Source organism: Hyla sarda, chromosome 1 (assembly GCF_029499605.1).
Source record: "Hyla sarda isolate aHylSar1 chromosome 1, aHylSar1.hap1, whole genome shotgun sequence".
In the NCBI taxonomy this organism is placed as follows: Eukaryota; Metazoa; Chordata; class Amphibia; order Anura; family Hylidae; genus Hyla; species Hyla sarda.
In genome coordinates this window covers 148,516,565-148,533,683 of record NC_079189.1, presented here as the reverse complement: position 1 = coordinate 148,533,683, position 17,119 = coordinate 148,516,565, and the positions used below count along the sequence as shown (strand labels likewise).

Genomic DNA, 17,119 nt, shown 5'->3' with positions numbered 1-17,119 from the left:
ATGCCGCGGGCTCAAGACAAACTGAAAGCGGGGATGAGCATGCCCAGACAGCCGCAGGCTGTCCAGGCATGCTGGGAGTTGTAGTTTTGCTACAGCTGGAGGCACACTGGTTGGGGAAACCCTGATGTTCTGACACTTTAACAAGCCCCCCCCCCCAATACCGTTAAATACCGTGATACCGCCAAAATTTAAAAAAATACTGTGATACACATTTTTGGTCATACCGCCCAGCTCTAGAATAGGTGTATATATATGGCAGTGCAGGGTACCATAGAAGAGTGGTCGGCCCATTTTATAAATTATACAGGAGGATCGCAACGGACCTGGGGCGATCTGTCAATTAGTACAGGTACTACTAATCCCATCATGGAACAGAGTGTTCCATGCTGGGAGTAGAAGTATTACCTAAAAAATGTTGAAAAAAAAAGCGAAAAACACGCACACACTACATTTTTATAATTGTCGGCTAAATTTGTATTGCCCTGTCCGCCCACATAAATTGATCCCTGTTTAAAATTTTATAAAAATTTCGTTATTAAAAAAGATAGATTTTGTTAAATACAATTTTTTTCCATCACTACTGTATCTTTTTGATAATTTTTTTTAATGGTACCCTACGAAATTTTCATAAAAAAGGTATCTCCATCACTTTTTTGGATCGATAAAGTCCAAAAAAGAATAAAAACCACCGGCAAAAACGTAAAAGTTAAAATCAATATGGCGTTTTTCTTGGGAGGAAAACACCACGATTTCTGTGGAAAAAACGCCAAACTAGGTTTTGTTGGGCATTTTGAAAAACCAGAGCCCAAAATTGCTGCAAAACGCCAAAAGGATTTAAAAAAATGCCAAACTGAAAGTGGATCTGGCATTTTGCACTTTACTATTGACTTGCAGCTAACATCTGGTCGCTGCGTTTTTTCACTGAATTAACACTCTGTGCGGGAAAATTGAAATTTTTTACATTTTTATTTATTTTTGCAAAAAAAATGCTCAGTGGAATTCCAGCCTGAGCGTGCATTCACATCTAGGCCTCCTACAAAATCTCTGTCAGATCCACGCTGTACCCCATTGATTTAAATGAGCCGCCCAGAGTCAGCTAGTGTCTCAGGTTGACTAAATTTCTTACCGTACTCGTTTTTTTAAGCAGACTGAAAACTGGGTCTGCTGCGCTTTTTGCAGGCTTTCAGATACGCTTTATTTTTAACTGTGAAGATAAGTGCTGGACACACTTCCTTTTTTTCCCTTCGATGAGATTGGCACACCATCCAAAATCTCAGAGTTACAGAAGTGACTAGTGGCAAGCAAGCTTTTCCTGTCTGTAAAGAGAGGGCCAGGAAGTGGTAGCTGAGACCTTGTAATCATTGGAATGGCAGCAGTGAGAAATTGGGCACGTGAATATTCCCTCTTAATTCAGTCCCTTTAAAAAAAGATGAACAAATGCTGAACAACCCTTTCTTTAAAGGGGTACTCTGGTGGAAAATAATTTTTTTCCAAATCAACTGGTGTTAGAAAGTTAAACAGATTTGTAAATTACTTCTAGTAAAAAAATCTTAATCCTTCCAGTACTTATCAGCTGCTATATACTACAGAGGAAGTTGTATCGTTCTTTTCTGTCTGAACACAGTACTTTCTGCTGACACCTCTGTCCATGTCAAGAACTGTCCAGAGCAGGAGAGGTTTGCCATGGGGATTTGCCCTTACTTTGGACATTTCCTGACACAAACACAGGTGTCAGCAGAGAGCACTGTGATCAGACAGAAAAGAACAACTCAACTTTCTCTGTAGTATACACCAGCTGATAAGTACTGGAAGGATTAAGATTTTTTTTTAACATAAGTAATTTATAAATCTGTTTATCTTTCTGGAGCCAGTTGATATATATATATATATATATATATATATATATAGAAAAAAAATAGTTTTCCACCGGAATACCCCTTTAAACTTATTTTTGGGTGTAATATACTAGATTATTCCTGAATGCCAATGCATTAAGCAAATGCATTTTGTTATGCATAATAATCTGTTATGGCATACCTAATATATACCCTTACATTACAGGACAGCTCTATGGGTAGTTGTTAGCCCCCAGGCTGTGATGAAATACATTTCAACACCAGAGTTTCAAAGTTTGGGATTCACACTTAAAGATGTTGACCACCTTCTTGCATCCTTGTGTGGCTCTTGTGTTCATAAGATGGCTGCCTAAAAAGGAGCATTTGGTAAAACATAAAACGATAAAACATCACTCTGCCACTTATAGTATATGAGTAAGTCCGGAATTAATATGACTACTACAGTTTACGTTAAAGGGGTTATCCAGGAATAGATAAACAAAGCTAATTTTTTTCAAAAAATGTTCCCCGTCTATTTCAAGGTTGGATATGGTTCTGGAGCCAAGTTGAAATACCACACCCATCCTGGAGACAGATGGGAAGCGGATTTGAAAGAAATAAGCTCTGTTTTTCTATTACTGGATAACCCCTTTAATAATGCAAGAAATGGAGCCTGTCCTTTGGTCATCATTGAAGGGGTATTAAATTATTAAAGGGGTACTCCACTGGCCAAGGTTTGGAAGTAAATGTTCACGCCGTCACGCTCCCTCCCATATACTTGAGAGGGCGTGGCCGTGTTGTCACAAGGGGCTTGGCCGACCCCCGCAGTGCGAAAATAGTGTTCAGAACATTTACTCCCGAACATTGGCCAGTGGAGTACCCCTTTTAACACTAAGCATGGTAAACTGCAGGGATTGAAAGTTTTCTTATAAAGGCTGTTACTACATGAGTGTAGCTGTCAACAGTGATTCTCACAGTGATAATGTGTTTATAGATGATGTGCTCAAATGATCATCAGGACCAGTAGGAAATATCTCCATCTGATATATGTCCACTTACAGGAAGAGGTTCCCTTCTTACTTCCTTACTTACATATAAGTATGTCACAGTGATGTCGTACGACAGAAAATGTGCATGCAACACCACCTACAGCTTTACTATGCAGCTTATACCCCACTCTAAAAGCTGGGATCATATACTTAGGTTATACTGGCAAGTTACCCCTTAGATGCCTGCTGACCACAGCATCTCTGTGATTATCAAGAGGAAGGAGTTTTTTTTGTCATCCCATTGGTGACCCTGCAATTGGTGACCCTAATGGTGTCAATGCATTTCCCCATCTGTAAGTGGCAGGTCCTAATAGACCTCCTGAAAGTTTAAAAAAAGAAATATTGCAATATATTATTACAGTTATTGAAAGAATAACATTACCATGCTATTTATCCCACACATTGCACAAACATAAAAAAGTCAGCAATGCTGTTTTTCTTCAACCTGCTTCCCAAAAAGTTAAAAAAATTAAGGTTGATGAAAAAAATAAAAAAAAGTTATGGCTTTTGGAATGTAGAGACACAAAACAAGTAACTTTTTGGAAAAGTGTTGTTGTGAGTAAAACATGAAACAAACTAAATAAACTGGTATCGCCATGACAACCTAAAGTAAATGTAATGTATACTGCACAATGCTATAAAAACTAAACCTTAAAGATAGTGGCAGAATTGTTGTTTTTCCAGTGTCTCCCTCTCCCAACAACAACAACAACAACAACAAAATATATAATAACATTACAATATATTATAAAATGTGGTCCATTATTATAAAAGTTGTAATACAGAGATTTAAAATGAACAAATAAATGAATGAATGAATAAATGGGGAAAAAAAAAAAAGTGTCCTGAAGGCCAAAACTGAATTTTAAATGATACAACATTTTTGAACATTTCCTTTGGTGATGTCAAGTGTTCAATAATTCCTTAAAAAACACAGTAATAATACAAAACAGTGTAATGTATGGTGTATAGTGAGTGTTAATAAACTATGGTCACTATGGTGTATAGTGAGTGTTAATAAACTATGTACATTATAAAACACACATGCATATATATATATATATATATATATATGCTTTGCATAGTATAAAATTATCATAAATTTCAATATACATACACCTAGAAAGAAAATAATGTATGCAATTTAATTTTTAGATTTCTCCATACTGGTCAGACAAATGTTAAAATTAGACTAAAGACCTAGAAATGATAGCCATGAGTAAAGCCATTGTGCATATTACATTCATATCATACACAATAAATACATATTTTAATATTTAATAGAAAAGTAAAGTCAGAATATTAGGTTAGAATAGCATTTCATTTGGCTAGGCTGCTTATTGCTTTACCTGGATTTTATTTCATTACCTTTGCACGGTCTATATTGGAAGTACATGATGGCACTGCAATATTGCTTAATGCTGCAGAGTGCCAGAACAAAAAAATGACACTGCCTGAATGCTATGCATACATAAGCTTCCCAGCAGACTACTCGTGCATATAAAACAACAATATTCCCAGAAGAGATGTTAAAATACATGCACCCCTTTCTCTGCCTGATTCTCTTTTTAAAGGATTAGAGAGACATAGTTTGATGCCAGACTTTCCTTTTTAACTATACTTTATGATCTAGTACTTATCTTGCTATATGGCTGATAAGAGTAAAGCTGATATGTGCTAAATTGTAGTAATGTCTCGAACTCAAAGATGAAACAATTTAGAATCCTCGCCTCAGGCTCTCAATGCTTCAGCTCCTGCTGCTCTGTTACCCAGAATCCCCCCTCTTACCTGATCGTTGGGCTGCCTCAGCCCTGGTCAGGAAATGTTGAAGTTGATCCAGTTTCTCGTGCTGCTCCTCCAAGGGTTTTTGCTGCCATATGGCTGACCCAGGCCCTGCAGCATCCCTTAAGGCATTCCACTTGTGAATCAGAGTAAAGAGTTCTGAGAAAGACTTGTGATAGCCTTGGCGCAGCATTTCTATGCAGATGCTGTGCTTGAATGAATTCTGATAACTGCACAAAGAAGAAAACAAATAATTAAACAGCCCCTTCATTTCTACCTGTTCTGTACATTACACTCCACATTACTGTTCATTCATTGGAGTCATGTGCCAAGTGTTTTGCTGTGTTTAGCTGTGCAGTATGTATGTGGTGTAATTGAGCATTGTGTTGCACATTTATCATTAGCCAGCTCTTGAGTGGTTTCTATGAGCACACTTGGAGAGAAGTACCGACACAACTTCTTATAAACAACATACCGTATATACTCGAGTATAAGCCGAGTTTTTCATCTCGAGTGAACTCTCTGCCTGTCAATCCCTTCATCAGTGGTCTTCAACCTGCGGACCTCCAGAAGTTGCAAAACTACAACTCCCAGTATGTGACGTTACCTTGATGACGATGCACAGGGACGTTCATGCGCAACGTCGCTGTGCATCGTCGTCAAGGCAGCGTCACTAGTCCAAGGCCGGGCCTGAAGCACGGAGAAGAGGCATCCCCGGTGAAAATGGACAGCCCGCAACGACTAATCCTCCCCACCGGACGGTCCCTGCAGCATAGATGGCCCGGACCAGCTCACCCTAACTTCCCGCCAAGGGGAGGTGAGTACAAAACAAAAGGACAAAAGGGGGGGGGGGGCTGGATAATGATGAAGGCCGCAGTGGTCTTCAACCTGCGGACCTCCAGAGGTTTCAAAACTACAACACCCACCATGCCCGGACAGCCAATGGCTGTCCGGGCATGCTGGGAGTTGTAGTTTTGCAACCTCTGGAGGTCCGCAGGTTGAAGACCACTGATGAAGGGATTGACAGGCGGTGATGATGACGGGGGTCTGGATGATTACATGGGGGATGATGTATTTCCCACCCTAGGCTTATAGTCGAGTCAATAACTTTTCCTGGGTTTTTGGGGTAAAATTAGGGGCCTCGGCTTATATTCGGGTCGGCTTACACTCGAGTATATACGGTAAGCGGGGAACCCAGATGCTGGCACGTTCTCACATGCTCCAGGACATGTTTGTCTGAGGCTGTGGTGACTCCACCTGGCCACTGCAGGATAATAAGACATTTCTCCTCCACTGGATTCCAGGCAATATTCTTTTCCAGATGATTTTATTTCACAAAAGGAATGTTACCACTGTGTACAATGTATCATTAATCTTCATAGAAAATATAGTTCTAGCATTAATAATTGACTAGAAAGGCTCATAAAGGTTATCACTTAGTAAAGAAGTAAATAAAGGAGGTCTGGGGCTTCTGAATCTTGTTTGACCCAGGATTAGATTAATGGACTTGCTGACTATTTCATTTTACAACCAATTTAAATTCAAATTTTTCTGTACACTTATTAAACAACCTGAGAAATAAACAAAATTACATAATGTTTGGATTAAGAAATGAAAAGGGTTTTTATTATCCTGATTCTACAAATTAACAAATTAGTGTTAGAAATGGAGAACAGATGATACATTCAGGGTGTAGGGTCACACATGCCGTATTTTGCTGTATATTTTCTGCAGCTGATTTTGCTACCCATTGGCATCAATGGGTAGGAAAATATGCAGCAAAATAAGGCACATGTGACCTACCCTTAAATGGAATGTATAAATGATTTTATTGCAATATACCTGTTTACATCAAATTATTAAAAAAAATAATAAATATTATGTATCAATATGACTTTATTTACCTTTTAACCAACTTTTCCAGATAAGCTATAAGATGTAGGTAAAGAATAACAGTATTTCTAGCCATAATGTTTGGATTAAGAAATGAAAAGGGTTTTTATTATCCTGATTCTACAAATTAACAAATTAGTGTTAGAAATGGAGAACAGATGATACATTCAGGGTGTAGGGTCACACATGCCGTATTTTGCTGTATATTTTCTGCAGCTGATTTTGCTACCCATTGGCATCAATGGGTAGGAAAATATGCAGCAAAATAATAAAAACTTTTCCAGATAAGCTATAAGATGTAGGTAAAGAATAACAGTATTTCTAGCCATAATGTTTGGATTAAGAAATGAAAAGGGTTTTTATTATCCTGATTCTACAAATTAACAAATTAGTGTTAGAAATGGAGAACAGATGATACATTCAGGGTGTAGGGTCACACATGCCGTATTTTGCTGTATATTTTCTGCAGCTGATTTTGCTACCCATTGGCATCAATGGGTAGGAAAATATGCAGCAAAATAAGGCACATGTGTCCTACCCTTAAATGGAATGTATAAATGATTTTATTGCAATATACCTGTTTACATCAAATTATTAAAAAAAATAATAAATATTATGTATCAATATGACTTTATTTACCTTTTAACCAACTTTTCCAGATAAGCTATAAGATGTAGGTAAAGAATAACAGTATTTCTAGCCATAAAACTTGAATATGGAATTTTCACCAGTTTTCCCTACTGCAGGCTCCATCTTTAATTTTAAGCTGTCCCTAAGCTAGAGGTTTGAGACAAGCCACTATGGGCCCCCTATACATTTCATACACACAGAAGATAACATCCTGCTCCCATACATCTCTATTACACACCCTTAGGTGATGTAGCAGCGTTTGTTACGCCGAGCGCTCCGGGTCCCCGCTCCTCCCAGGAGCGCTCGCTACACTCCTCTCACTGCAGCGCTCCGGTCGGTTCCACGGACCCGGGGCGCTGCGATACCGCCTCTGGCCGGGATGCGATTCGCGATGCGGGTAGCGCCCGCTCGCGATGCGCACCCCGGCTCCCGTACCTGACTCGCTCTCCGTCAGTTCTGTCCCGGCGCGCGCGGCCCCGCTCCCTAGGGCGCGCGCGCGCCGGGTCTTTGCGATTTAAAGGGCCACTGCGCCGCTGATTGGCGCAGTGGTTCCAATTAGTGTTTACACCTGTGCACTTCCCTATATCACCTCACTTCCCCTTCACTCCCTCGCCGGATCTTGTTGCCTTAGTGCCAGTGAAAGCGTTTCCTTGTGTGTTCCTAGCCTGTGTTCCAGACCTCCTGCCGTTGCCCCTGACTACGATCCTTGCTGCCTGCCCCGACCTTCTGCTACGTCCGACCTTGCTTCTGTCTACTCCCTTGTACCGCGCCTATCTTCAGCAGCCAGAGAGGTTGAGCCGTTGCTAGGGGATACGACCTGGTCACTACCGCCGCAGCAAGACCATCCCGCTTTGCGGCGGGCTCTGGTGAAAACCAGTAGTGACTTAGAACCGATCCTCTAGCACGGTCCACGCCAATCCCTCTCTGGCACAGAGGATCCACTACCTGCCAGCCGGCATCGTGACAGTAGATCCGGCCATGGATCCCGCTGAAGTTCCTCTGCCAGTTGTCGCTGACCTCACCACGGTGGTCGCCCAGCAGTCACAACAGATTGCGCAACAAGGCCAGCAGCTGTCTCAACTGACTGTTATGCTACAACAGTTACTACCACAGCTCCAGCAACCATCTCCTCCGCCAGCTCCTGTACCTCCTCCGCAGCGAGTGGCCGCTTCTGGACTACGACTATCCTTGCCGGATAAATTTGATGGGGACTCTAAGCTTTGCCGTGGCTTCCTTTCCCAATGTTCATTACACTTGGAGATGATGTCGGACCAGTTCCCCACTGAAAGGTCTAAGGTGGCTTTCGTAGTCAGCCTGCTGTCTGGAAAAGCCCTAGCTTGGGCCACACCGCTCTGGGACCGCAATGACCCCGTCACTGCCTCTGTACACTCCTTCTTCTCGGAAATTCGAAGTGTCTTTGAGGAACCTGCCCGAGCCTCTTCTGCTGAGACTGCCCTGTTGAACCTGGTCCAGGGTAATTCTTCCGTTGGCGAGTATGCCGTACAATTCCGTACTCTTGCTTCTGAATTATCCTGGAACAATGAGGCCCTCTGCGCGACCTTTAAAAAAGGCCTATCCAGCAACATTAAAGATGTTCTGGCCGCACGAGAAATGCCTGCTAATCTTCATGAACTTATTCACCTAGCCACTCGCATTGACATGCGTTTTTCCGAAAGGCGTCAGGAGCTCCGCCAAGATATGGACTCTGTTCGCACGAGGCGTTTCTTCTCCTCGGCTCCCCTCTCCTCTGGTTCCCTGCAATCTGTTCCTGTGCCTCCCGCCGTGGAGGCTATGCAGGTCGACCGGTCTCGCCTGACATCTCAAGAGAGGACACGACGCCGCATGGAGAACCTCTGCCTGTACTGTGCTAGTACCGAACACTTCCTGAGGGATTGTCCTATCCGCCCTCCCCGCCTGGAAAGACGTACCCTGACTCCGCACAAAGGTGAGACAATCCTTGATGTCCACTCTGCTTCCCCACGTCTTACTGTGCCTGTGCGGATGTCTGCCTCTGCCTTCTCCTTCTCTTCTGTGGCCTTCTTAGACTCTGGATCTGCAGGAAATTTTATTTTGGCCTCTCTCGTCAACAGGTTCAACATCCCAGTGACCAGTCTCACCAGACCCCTTTACATCAATTGTATAAACAATGAAAGATTGGACTGTTCCATACGTTTCCGCACGGAGCCCCTTCTAATGAGCATCGGATCTCATCACGAGAGGATTGAACTTTTGGTCCTCCCCAATTGCACCTCGGAAATTCTCCTTGGACTTCCCTGGCTTCAACTTCATTCCCCAACCCTGGATTGGTCCACTGGGGAGATCAAGAGTTGGGGGCCCTCTTGTTCCAAGGACTGTCTAAAACCGGTTCCCAGTAACCCTTGCCGTAACTCTGTGCTTCCTCCAGTAACCGGTCTCCCTAAGGCCTATATGGACTTCGCGGATGTTTTCTGCAAAAAACAAGCGGAGACTCTACCTCCTCACAGGCCTTATGATTGTCCTATCGACCTCCTCCCGGGCACTACTCCACCCCGGGGCAGAATTTATCCTCTCTCTGCCCCAGAGACTCTTGCCATGTCTGAATACGTCCAGGAGAATCTAAAAAAGGGCTTTATCCGTAAATCCTCCTCTCCTGCCGGAGCCGGATTTTTCTTTGTGTCCAAAAAAGATGGCTCTCTACGTCCTTGCATTGACTACCGCGGACTTAATAAAATCACGGTTAAGAACCGCTACCCCTTACCCCTCATCTCTGAACTCTTTGATCGCCTCCAAGGTGCCCACATCTTTACTAAATTGGACTTAAGAGGCGCCTATAACCTCATCCGCATCAGAGAGGGGGATGAGTGGAAAACAGCATTTAACACCAGAGATGGACACTTTGAGTATCTGGTCATGCCCTTTGGCCTGTGCAACGCCCCTGCTGTCTTCCAAGACTTTGTTAATGAAATTTTTCGTGATCTGTTATACTCCTGTGTTGTTGTATATCTTGATGATATCCTAATTTTTTCGGCCAATCTAGAAGAACACCGCCAGCATGTCCGTATGGTTCTTCAGAGACTTCGTGACAATCAACTCTATGCTAAAATTGAGAAATGTCTGTTTGAATGCCAATCTCTTCCTTTTCTAGGATACTTGGTCTCTGGCCAGGGACTACAAATGGATCCAGATAAACTCTCTGCCGTCTTAGATTGGCCACGCCCCTCCGGACTCCGTGCCATCCAACGTTTTTTGGGGTTCGCCAATTATTACAGGCAATTTATTCCACATTTTTCTACCATTGTGGCTCCTATTGTGGCTTTAACCAAAAAAAATGCCGATCCCAAGTCTTGGCCTCCTCAAGCGGAAGACGCCTTTAAACGACTCAAGTCCGCCTTCTCTTCGGCTCCCGTGCTCTCCAGACCTGACCCATCTAAACCCTTCCTATTGGAGGTTGATGCCTCCTCAGTGGGAGCTGGAGCTGTCCTTCTACAAAAAAACTCTTCCGGGCATGCTGTTACTTGTGGGTTTTTTTCTAGGACCTTCTCTCCGGCGGAGAGGAACTACTCCATCGGGGATCGAGAGCTTCTAGCCATTAAATTAGCACTTGAGGAATGGAGGCATCTGCTGGAGGGATCAAGATTTCCAGTTATTATTTACACCGATCACAAGAACCTCTCATACCTCGAGTCTGCCCAACGGCTGAATCCTCGTCAGGCCAGGTGGTCTCTGTTCTTTGCCCGATTTAATTTTGAAATTCACTTTCGGCCTGCTGATAAGAACATTAGGGCCGATGCTCTCTCTCGTTCCTCAGATGCTTCTGAAATTGAACTCTCTCCTCAACACATCATTCCTCCTGACTGCCTGATTTCCACTTCTCCAGCCTCCATCAGGCAAACTCCACCAGGAAAGACCTTTGTTTCTCCACGCCAACGCCTCGGAATCCTCAAATGGGGTCACTCCTCCCATCTCGCAGGTCATGCGGGCATCAAGAAATCTGTGCAACTCATCTCTCGCTTCTATTGGTGGCCGACTCTAGAGACTGATGTGGTGGACTTTGTGCGAGCCTGCACTATCTGTGCCCGGGATAAGACTCCTCGCCAGAAGCCCGCTGGTTTTCTTCTTCCTCTGCCTGTTCCCGAACAACCTTGGTCTCTGATTGGTATGGATTTTATTACTGACTTACCCCCATCCCATGGCAACACTGTTATTTGGGTGGTCGTTGATCGATTCTCCAAAATGGCACATTTCATCCCTCTTCCTGGTCTTCCTTCAGCGCCTCAGTTGGCTAAACAATTTTTTGTACACATTTTTCGTCTTCACGGGTTGCCTACGCAGATCGTCTCGGATAGAGGCGTCCAATTTGTGTCTAAATTCTGGAGGGCTCTCTGTAAACAACTCAAGATTAAATTAAATTTTTCTTCTGCATACCATCCTCAATCCAATGGACAAGTAGAAAGAATTAACCAGATCTTGGGTGACTATTTACGACATTTTGTTTCCTCCCGCCAGGATGACTGGGCAGATCTTCTACCTTGGGCCGAATTCTCGTATAATTTCAGAATCTCTGAATCTTCCTCCAAATCCCCGTTTTTCGTGGTGTACGGCCGTCACCCTCTTCCCCCCCTCCCTACCCCCTTGCCCTCTGGTCTGCCCGCTGTGGATGAAATTTCTCGTGATCTCTCCATCATATGGAGAGAGACCCAAAATTCTCTCTTACAGGCTTCTTCACGCATGAAGAGATTCGCGGATAAGAAAAGAAGAGCTCCTCCCATTTTTTCCCCTGGAGACAAGGTATGGCTCTCCGCCAAATATGTCCGCTTCCGTGTCCCTAGCTATAAGTTGGGACCACGCTATCTTGGTCCTTTCAAGATTTTGCGCCAGATTAATCCTGTCTCTTACAAACTTCTTCTCCCTCCTTCTCTTCGTATTCCTAATGCCTTTCATGTTTCTCTTCTTAAACCACTTATCATTAACCGTTTCTCTCCCAAATCTGTTCCCCCCACTCCTGTCTCCGGCTCCTCGGACATCTTCTCCGTCAAAGAAATTTTAGCATCTAAAAAGGTCAGAGGGAAAACCTTCTTTTTAGTGGATTGGGAGGGTTGTGGTCCAGAAGAGAGGTCCTGGGAACCTGAGGACAATATCCTGGACAAAAGTCTGGTCCTCAGGTTCTCAGGCTCCAAGAAGAGGGGGAGACCCAAGGGGGGGGGTACTGTTACGCCGAGCGCTCCGGGTCCCCGCTCCTCCCAGGAGCGCTCGCTACACTCCTCTCACTGCAGCGCTCCGGTCGGTTCCACGGACCCGGGGCGCTGCGATACCGCCTCTGGCCGGGATGCGATTCGCGATGCGGGTAGCGCCCGCTCGCGATGCGCACCCCGGCTCCCGTACCTGACTCGCTCTCCGTCAGTTCTGTCCCGGCGCGCGCGGCCCCGCTCCCTAGGGCGCGCGCGCGCCGGGTCTTTGCGATTTAAAGGGCCACTGCGCCGCTGATTGGCGCAGTGGTTCCAATTAGTGTTTACACCTGTGCACTTCCCTATATCACCTCACTTCCCCTTCACTCCCTCGCCGGATCTTGTTGCCTTAGTGCCAGTGAAAGCGTTTCCTTGTGTGTTCCTAGCCTGTGTTCCAGACCTCCTGCCGTTGCCCCTGACTACGATCCTTGCTGCCTGCCCCGACCTTCTGCTACGTCCGACCTTGCTTCTGTCTACTCCCTTGTACCGCGCCTATCTTCAGCAGCCAGAGAGGTTGAGCCGTTGCTAGGGGATACGACCTGGTCACTACCGCCGCAGCAAGACCATCCCGCTTTGCGGCGGGCTCTGGTGAAAACCAGTAGTGACTTAGAACCGATCCTCTAGCACGGTCCACGCCAATCCCTCTCTGGCACAGAGGATCCACTACCTGCCAGCCGGCATCGTGACAGCGTTGAGGACATTATAAAGAAGTATTAAGCAGTGTATGAACAGGTTTCTCTATGTAGAGTGACCTGAAGCCACCCCTGATGAGAAAAGCAGATGCAACAAGCTGGATGTAATGCATCTGACATCCCATCCAGTGACCTGTAGGCTGAAATGGGGCATAGAGTAAAACGGGGCATGGAGGCAGACCTACAATGATCCAGCATAGTTGCCTCTGGCATGGCTGTGCCGGATTAAATGCTGCAACAACACTAGAACAAAACTATACCAGATCTTCAGGCACATGTGAATCCGGTTTAAACTGTGAATCAGCCACTGGGGGGGGGGGTCAAAAAGCTTTACTAGCCTCACAGCCATGTCTCTATATGTCTCTCTTTCTCTCTCTCTCTCTCTGCCTCTGTCTCACTCTGCATCTAACATTTCTGCTGCCCTCTTCATAAACACCTATATGGAGCATGTAACCTGATCGAGATGGAGTTTCAGACGTTTTTTAGAGTGAATGAGGAGCTGGGGGTAGGAGGAAAGGTGCCTGATAAGAGCAGGACATTTCATTTTCATTTCATGCTTACTTAAACTATTGTACTTGTACAAAGATTGTGGAAAAGTTAAGAACCATTTAACTTTAGAAGCCAGGGATTATTCTGCATAATTATATATCACTGTCTATCTATCGATCTATTGATCATCTTCATGAATAGAATCTGAAAAGGGTATACAAATACAGTGGTCCCTCAACATATGATATTAATTGGTTCCAGGAGAACCATCATATGTTGAAACCATCGTATGTCGAGTACATATCTCTATGGGAAACTGCTAATTGGTTCTGGGATGACCATTGTATGTGGAGTGTAAGGGGAGTGTTTCACAAACCAGGGTGACTCCAGCTGTTGCACAACTACAACTCCCAGCATGCATGTACAGCCATTGACTGTCTGGGCATGCTGTGAGTTATAGTTTTGCAACAGCTGGAGGCACACTGATAGGGAAACATTGATGTATGGGGTGTATAGTGTGTATATGTATTGTATGTGATGTGTGACATCGCATACAGTACTGTACAGTTCTTTAAATACCTTCAGGGGGGACAGACTGTCCTCCATTATGATCCTGCCGACTACAGCTCTATAGGAAAGGAAGGGGAGGGCAGCTCATTGGATGCCTGCAGCATATTGGCTATGGCTGCACTGGGGGGGGGCGGGGCTTACACAGAGCTTATAGTGGAAGCCTCCGTGAGTTAGCAGGACAGCATGTGAGTAACAGGAGGCAGAATGGGGCATATTAGACAACTATCTGTCATTTGCTGAAGTTGTCAGGGCTGTCAGATAGCTGTTTGTACGATGGCCCCGACACACAGCAGCATCATATGTCGATGCTGCCTTCAACATACGATGGGCTCTGAGAGGCCATCATATGTTGAAATGATCATATGTCGGGGCCATCATAAGTCGAGGGGTCACTGTATACAATTTTAAAAAAATTGTAATCTAGAATTTTTTTGTGTGAGTTTTCTAAACCAGACACTAGAAGTGTAACAGTTGTTTAACTATATAATACTATAGATAACCAAAAAAGCAGGATGCCACAGGAAGCCACACCATGCTACTGGACGAGCTATCTATCACAGTGGAGTGAAACATGGGACATTCTGGGATTGTGTACACTCCCTCAGCTCAATTCTGAACATCTTTTTCCCAAAAAGAACAATTTTGTAAAAAAAAACATAAGCAAACAAAAGTTGTTGAGAATTGAGCACATTAATCTGCTACACTGTAGGGGAATACTGTAAATAACTACCATATATACTCGAGTATAAGCCGGGTTTTTCATCACGATATTTTGAGCTGAAAACGCCCCCCTCGGATTATACTCGAGTGAACTCTCCGCCTGTCAATCCCTTCTCAGTGGTCTTCAACCTGCGGACCTCCAGATGTTGCAAAACTACAACTCCTAGCATGCCCGGACAGCCATCGGCTGCTGGGAGTTGTAGTTTTGAAACATCTGGAGGTCCGCAGATTGAAGACCACTGAGGCCTTCGTCATCATCTAGACCCCCCTTTAGTTTTCTACTCACCTACCCTCGGTGGGAAGGAAGAGTGAGCTGGTCCGGGCCATCTATGCTGCAGGGACCATCCAGTGGGGAGGGCACAGGGACGCACAGGGACGTTCATGCGCAGGGACGGACGTTGCTGTGCGTCATCATCAAGGCAACGTCACTAGTCCGGTGATGGCCAAGAGCGGAGACGAGGGCCTCCCGGTGAAGATGGACAGCCTGGAAAGACTAACCCTTCCCACCGGACGGTCCCTGCAGTATAGATGGCCCTGAACAGCTCACCCTTCCTTCCCACCGAGGGGAGGTGAGTAGAAAACTAAAGGGGGGTCTGGATGATGACGAAGGCTGCAGTGGTCTTCAACCTGCAGACCTCCAGATGTTTCAAAACTACAACACCCAGCATGCCCAGACAGCCGATGGCTGTCTGGGCATGCTGGGAGTTGTACTTTTGCAACATCTGGAGGTCTGCAGGTTGAAGACCACTGATGAAGGGATTGACAGGCGGTGATGATGAAGGGAGGGGATGATGATGATGACAAGGGGGATGATGACAGGGTGATGATGACGGGGCTGTTAATGACGGGGGTCTGGATGATGACAGGGGGGGGGAGATGATGACAGGGGGGGATGATGACATGTGGGGATGATGTATTTCCCACCCTAGGCTTATAGTCGAGTCAATAACTTTTCCTGGATTTTTGGGGTGAAATTAGGGGCCTCGCCTTACATTCGGGTCGGCTTATACTCGAGTATATACAGTATCATAAATCGGGCTATCCTGGAAAAAAAATGAAAGAAGATTCAGTGGAAACCGAGATAAACAATGACTCTGCGTTGCCTTTCTTTTTGTTTTTGTAGCTCATGGTGCAGTGATAGTTTCACATTAATCTATATATGATGGACTAATAAGGATTATAATTAATATTACACTTTATATGACCGATTACTCTAATATATTGTATATGGTTCACAATACAGAAGCAATGACCGTAAACAGCTCCCAATTGAACTTAGGCCCAGTTATATTAAGCTTACTGTTCACTCTATATATAAAGGGGGAGCCATTGCTGACATGTTTATGAATGTGAGATAGATACATCCTTAGATAAGATTAAGTCTACTATAGTTCCCAACTGAAGACACTCTTCTATTATGCTGTAATATGACAAACTTGAAAGCACTGAAGTCCCTGCTCCAATTCCCTTGGAGCACAATAGAGAGATCCTTTCCAAGCACCTGCACAATCCCGTGACAGCACCATTAATGATTTGGTGCCGCCAGTCACTTTTTCAAAGCAGACAACACAGGAAAAAAAAAAACAGTATTTCTTTGCAACCCAGTAGCTTCCCGTGTAATGGCCTAAAGGAAAACCTTGTTCACACCAGCACATGAACATAAATTTAGGCAATGGATATGCAGATGAGTCAAAGTTCTGGATGGTTACGCAGAAATTGTTAGTGAAATGTTTCACCTGTTTAGTATAGCTCTGGACTGCAGAACACTACCTGTATCCTCATAGAAGGAATCTGAAAATGATCTACTTGTATTATCATTGTCTTATGAGGTAGAAAGGGTTTATTCCAGGGTTATAATCACCGGTCCACTCCATTTACTCGGGGGATCCCCATTCTTGTGATTGGTGAGCTCTGAACTTATTAAAGGGGTATGAAAGCCCCTAAAAACATATTTCCTATCCACGGGATACGGGATAATTGTCTGATTGCTGAGGAATCTTCGGAACTGAGCCCTGACTCTTCAAACTGCATTAATGGGGTACTCCCCTGGAAAACTTTTTTTTTTTTTAACTCAACTGCTGCTAGAAAGTTAAACAAATTTGTAAATTACTTCTATTTAAAAATCGTAATCCTTCCAGTACTTATCAGCTGCTGTATGCTCCAGAGGAAGTTCTTTTTGGTTTAAATTCTTTTTATTGGTATTTGAGAACATTTTTACAACAAGAAATGGTCAAAGAAAACAAAACAGGGCCGAA

The 17,119-nt window shown here is 44.3% G+C and overlaps 1 protein-coding gene across 7 annotated transcripts in view; it reads right to left on the bottom strand.

Moving 5' to 3' along the window:
* The window catches only part of TTC29 (tetratricopeptide repeat domain 29), a 267,225-nt gene that overhangs the window by 213,963 nt on the left and 36,143 nt on the right, over positions 1-17,119 (bottom strand). For all 7 annotated transcript variants that reach the window (XR_008890045.1, XM_056562838.1, XM_056562843.1 and 4 more), the window contains exon 4: positions 4,673-4,896. Coding sequence is in view for 6 of the 7 variants with exons in the window: in XM_056562838.1 (XP_056418813.1) it covers positions 4,673-4,896 (224 nt within the window). In the remaining variant the exon portion in view is untranslated. The remainder of the gene's footprint in view (positions 1-4,672; positions 4,897-17,119) is intronic.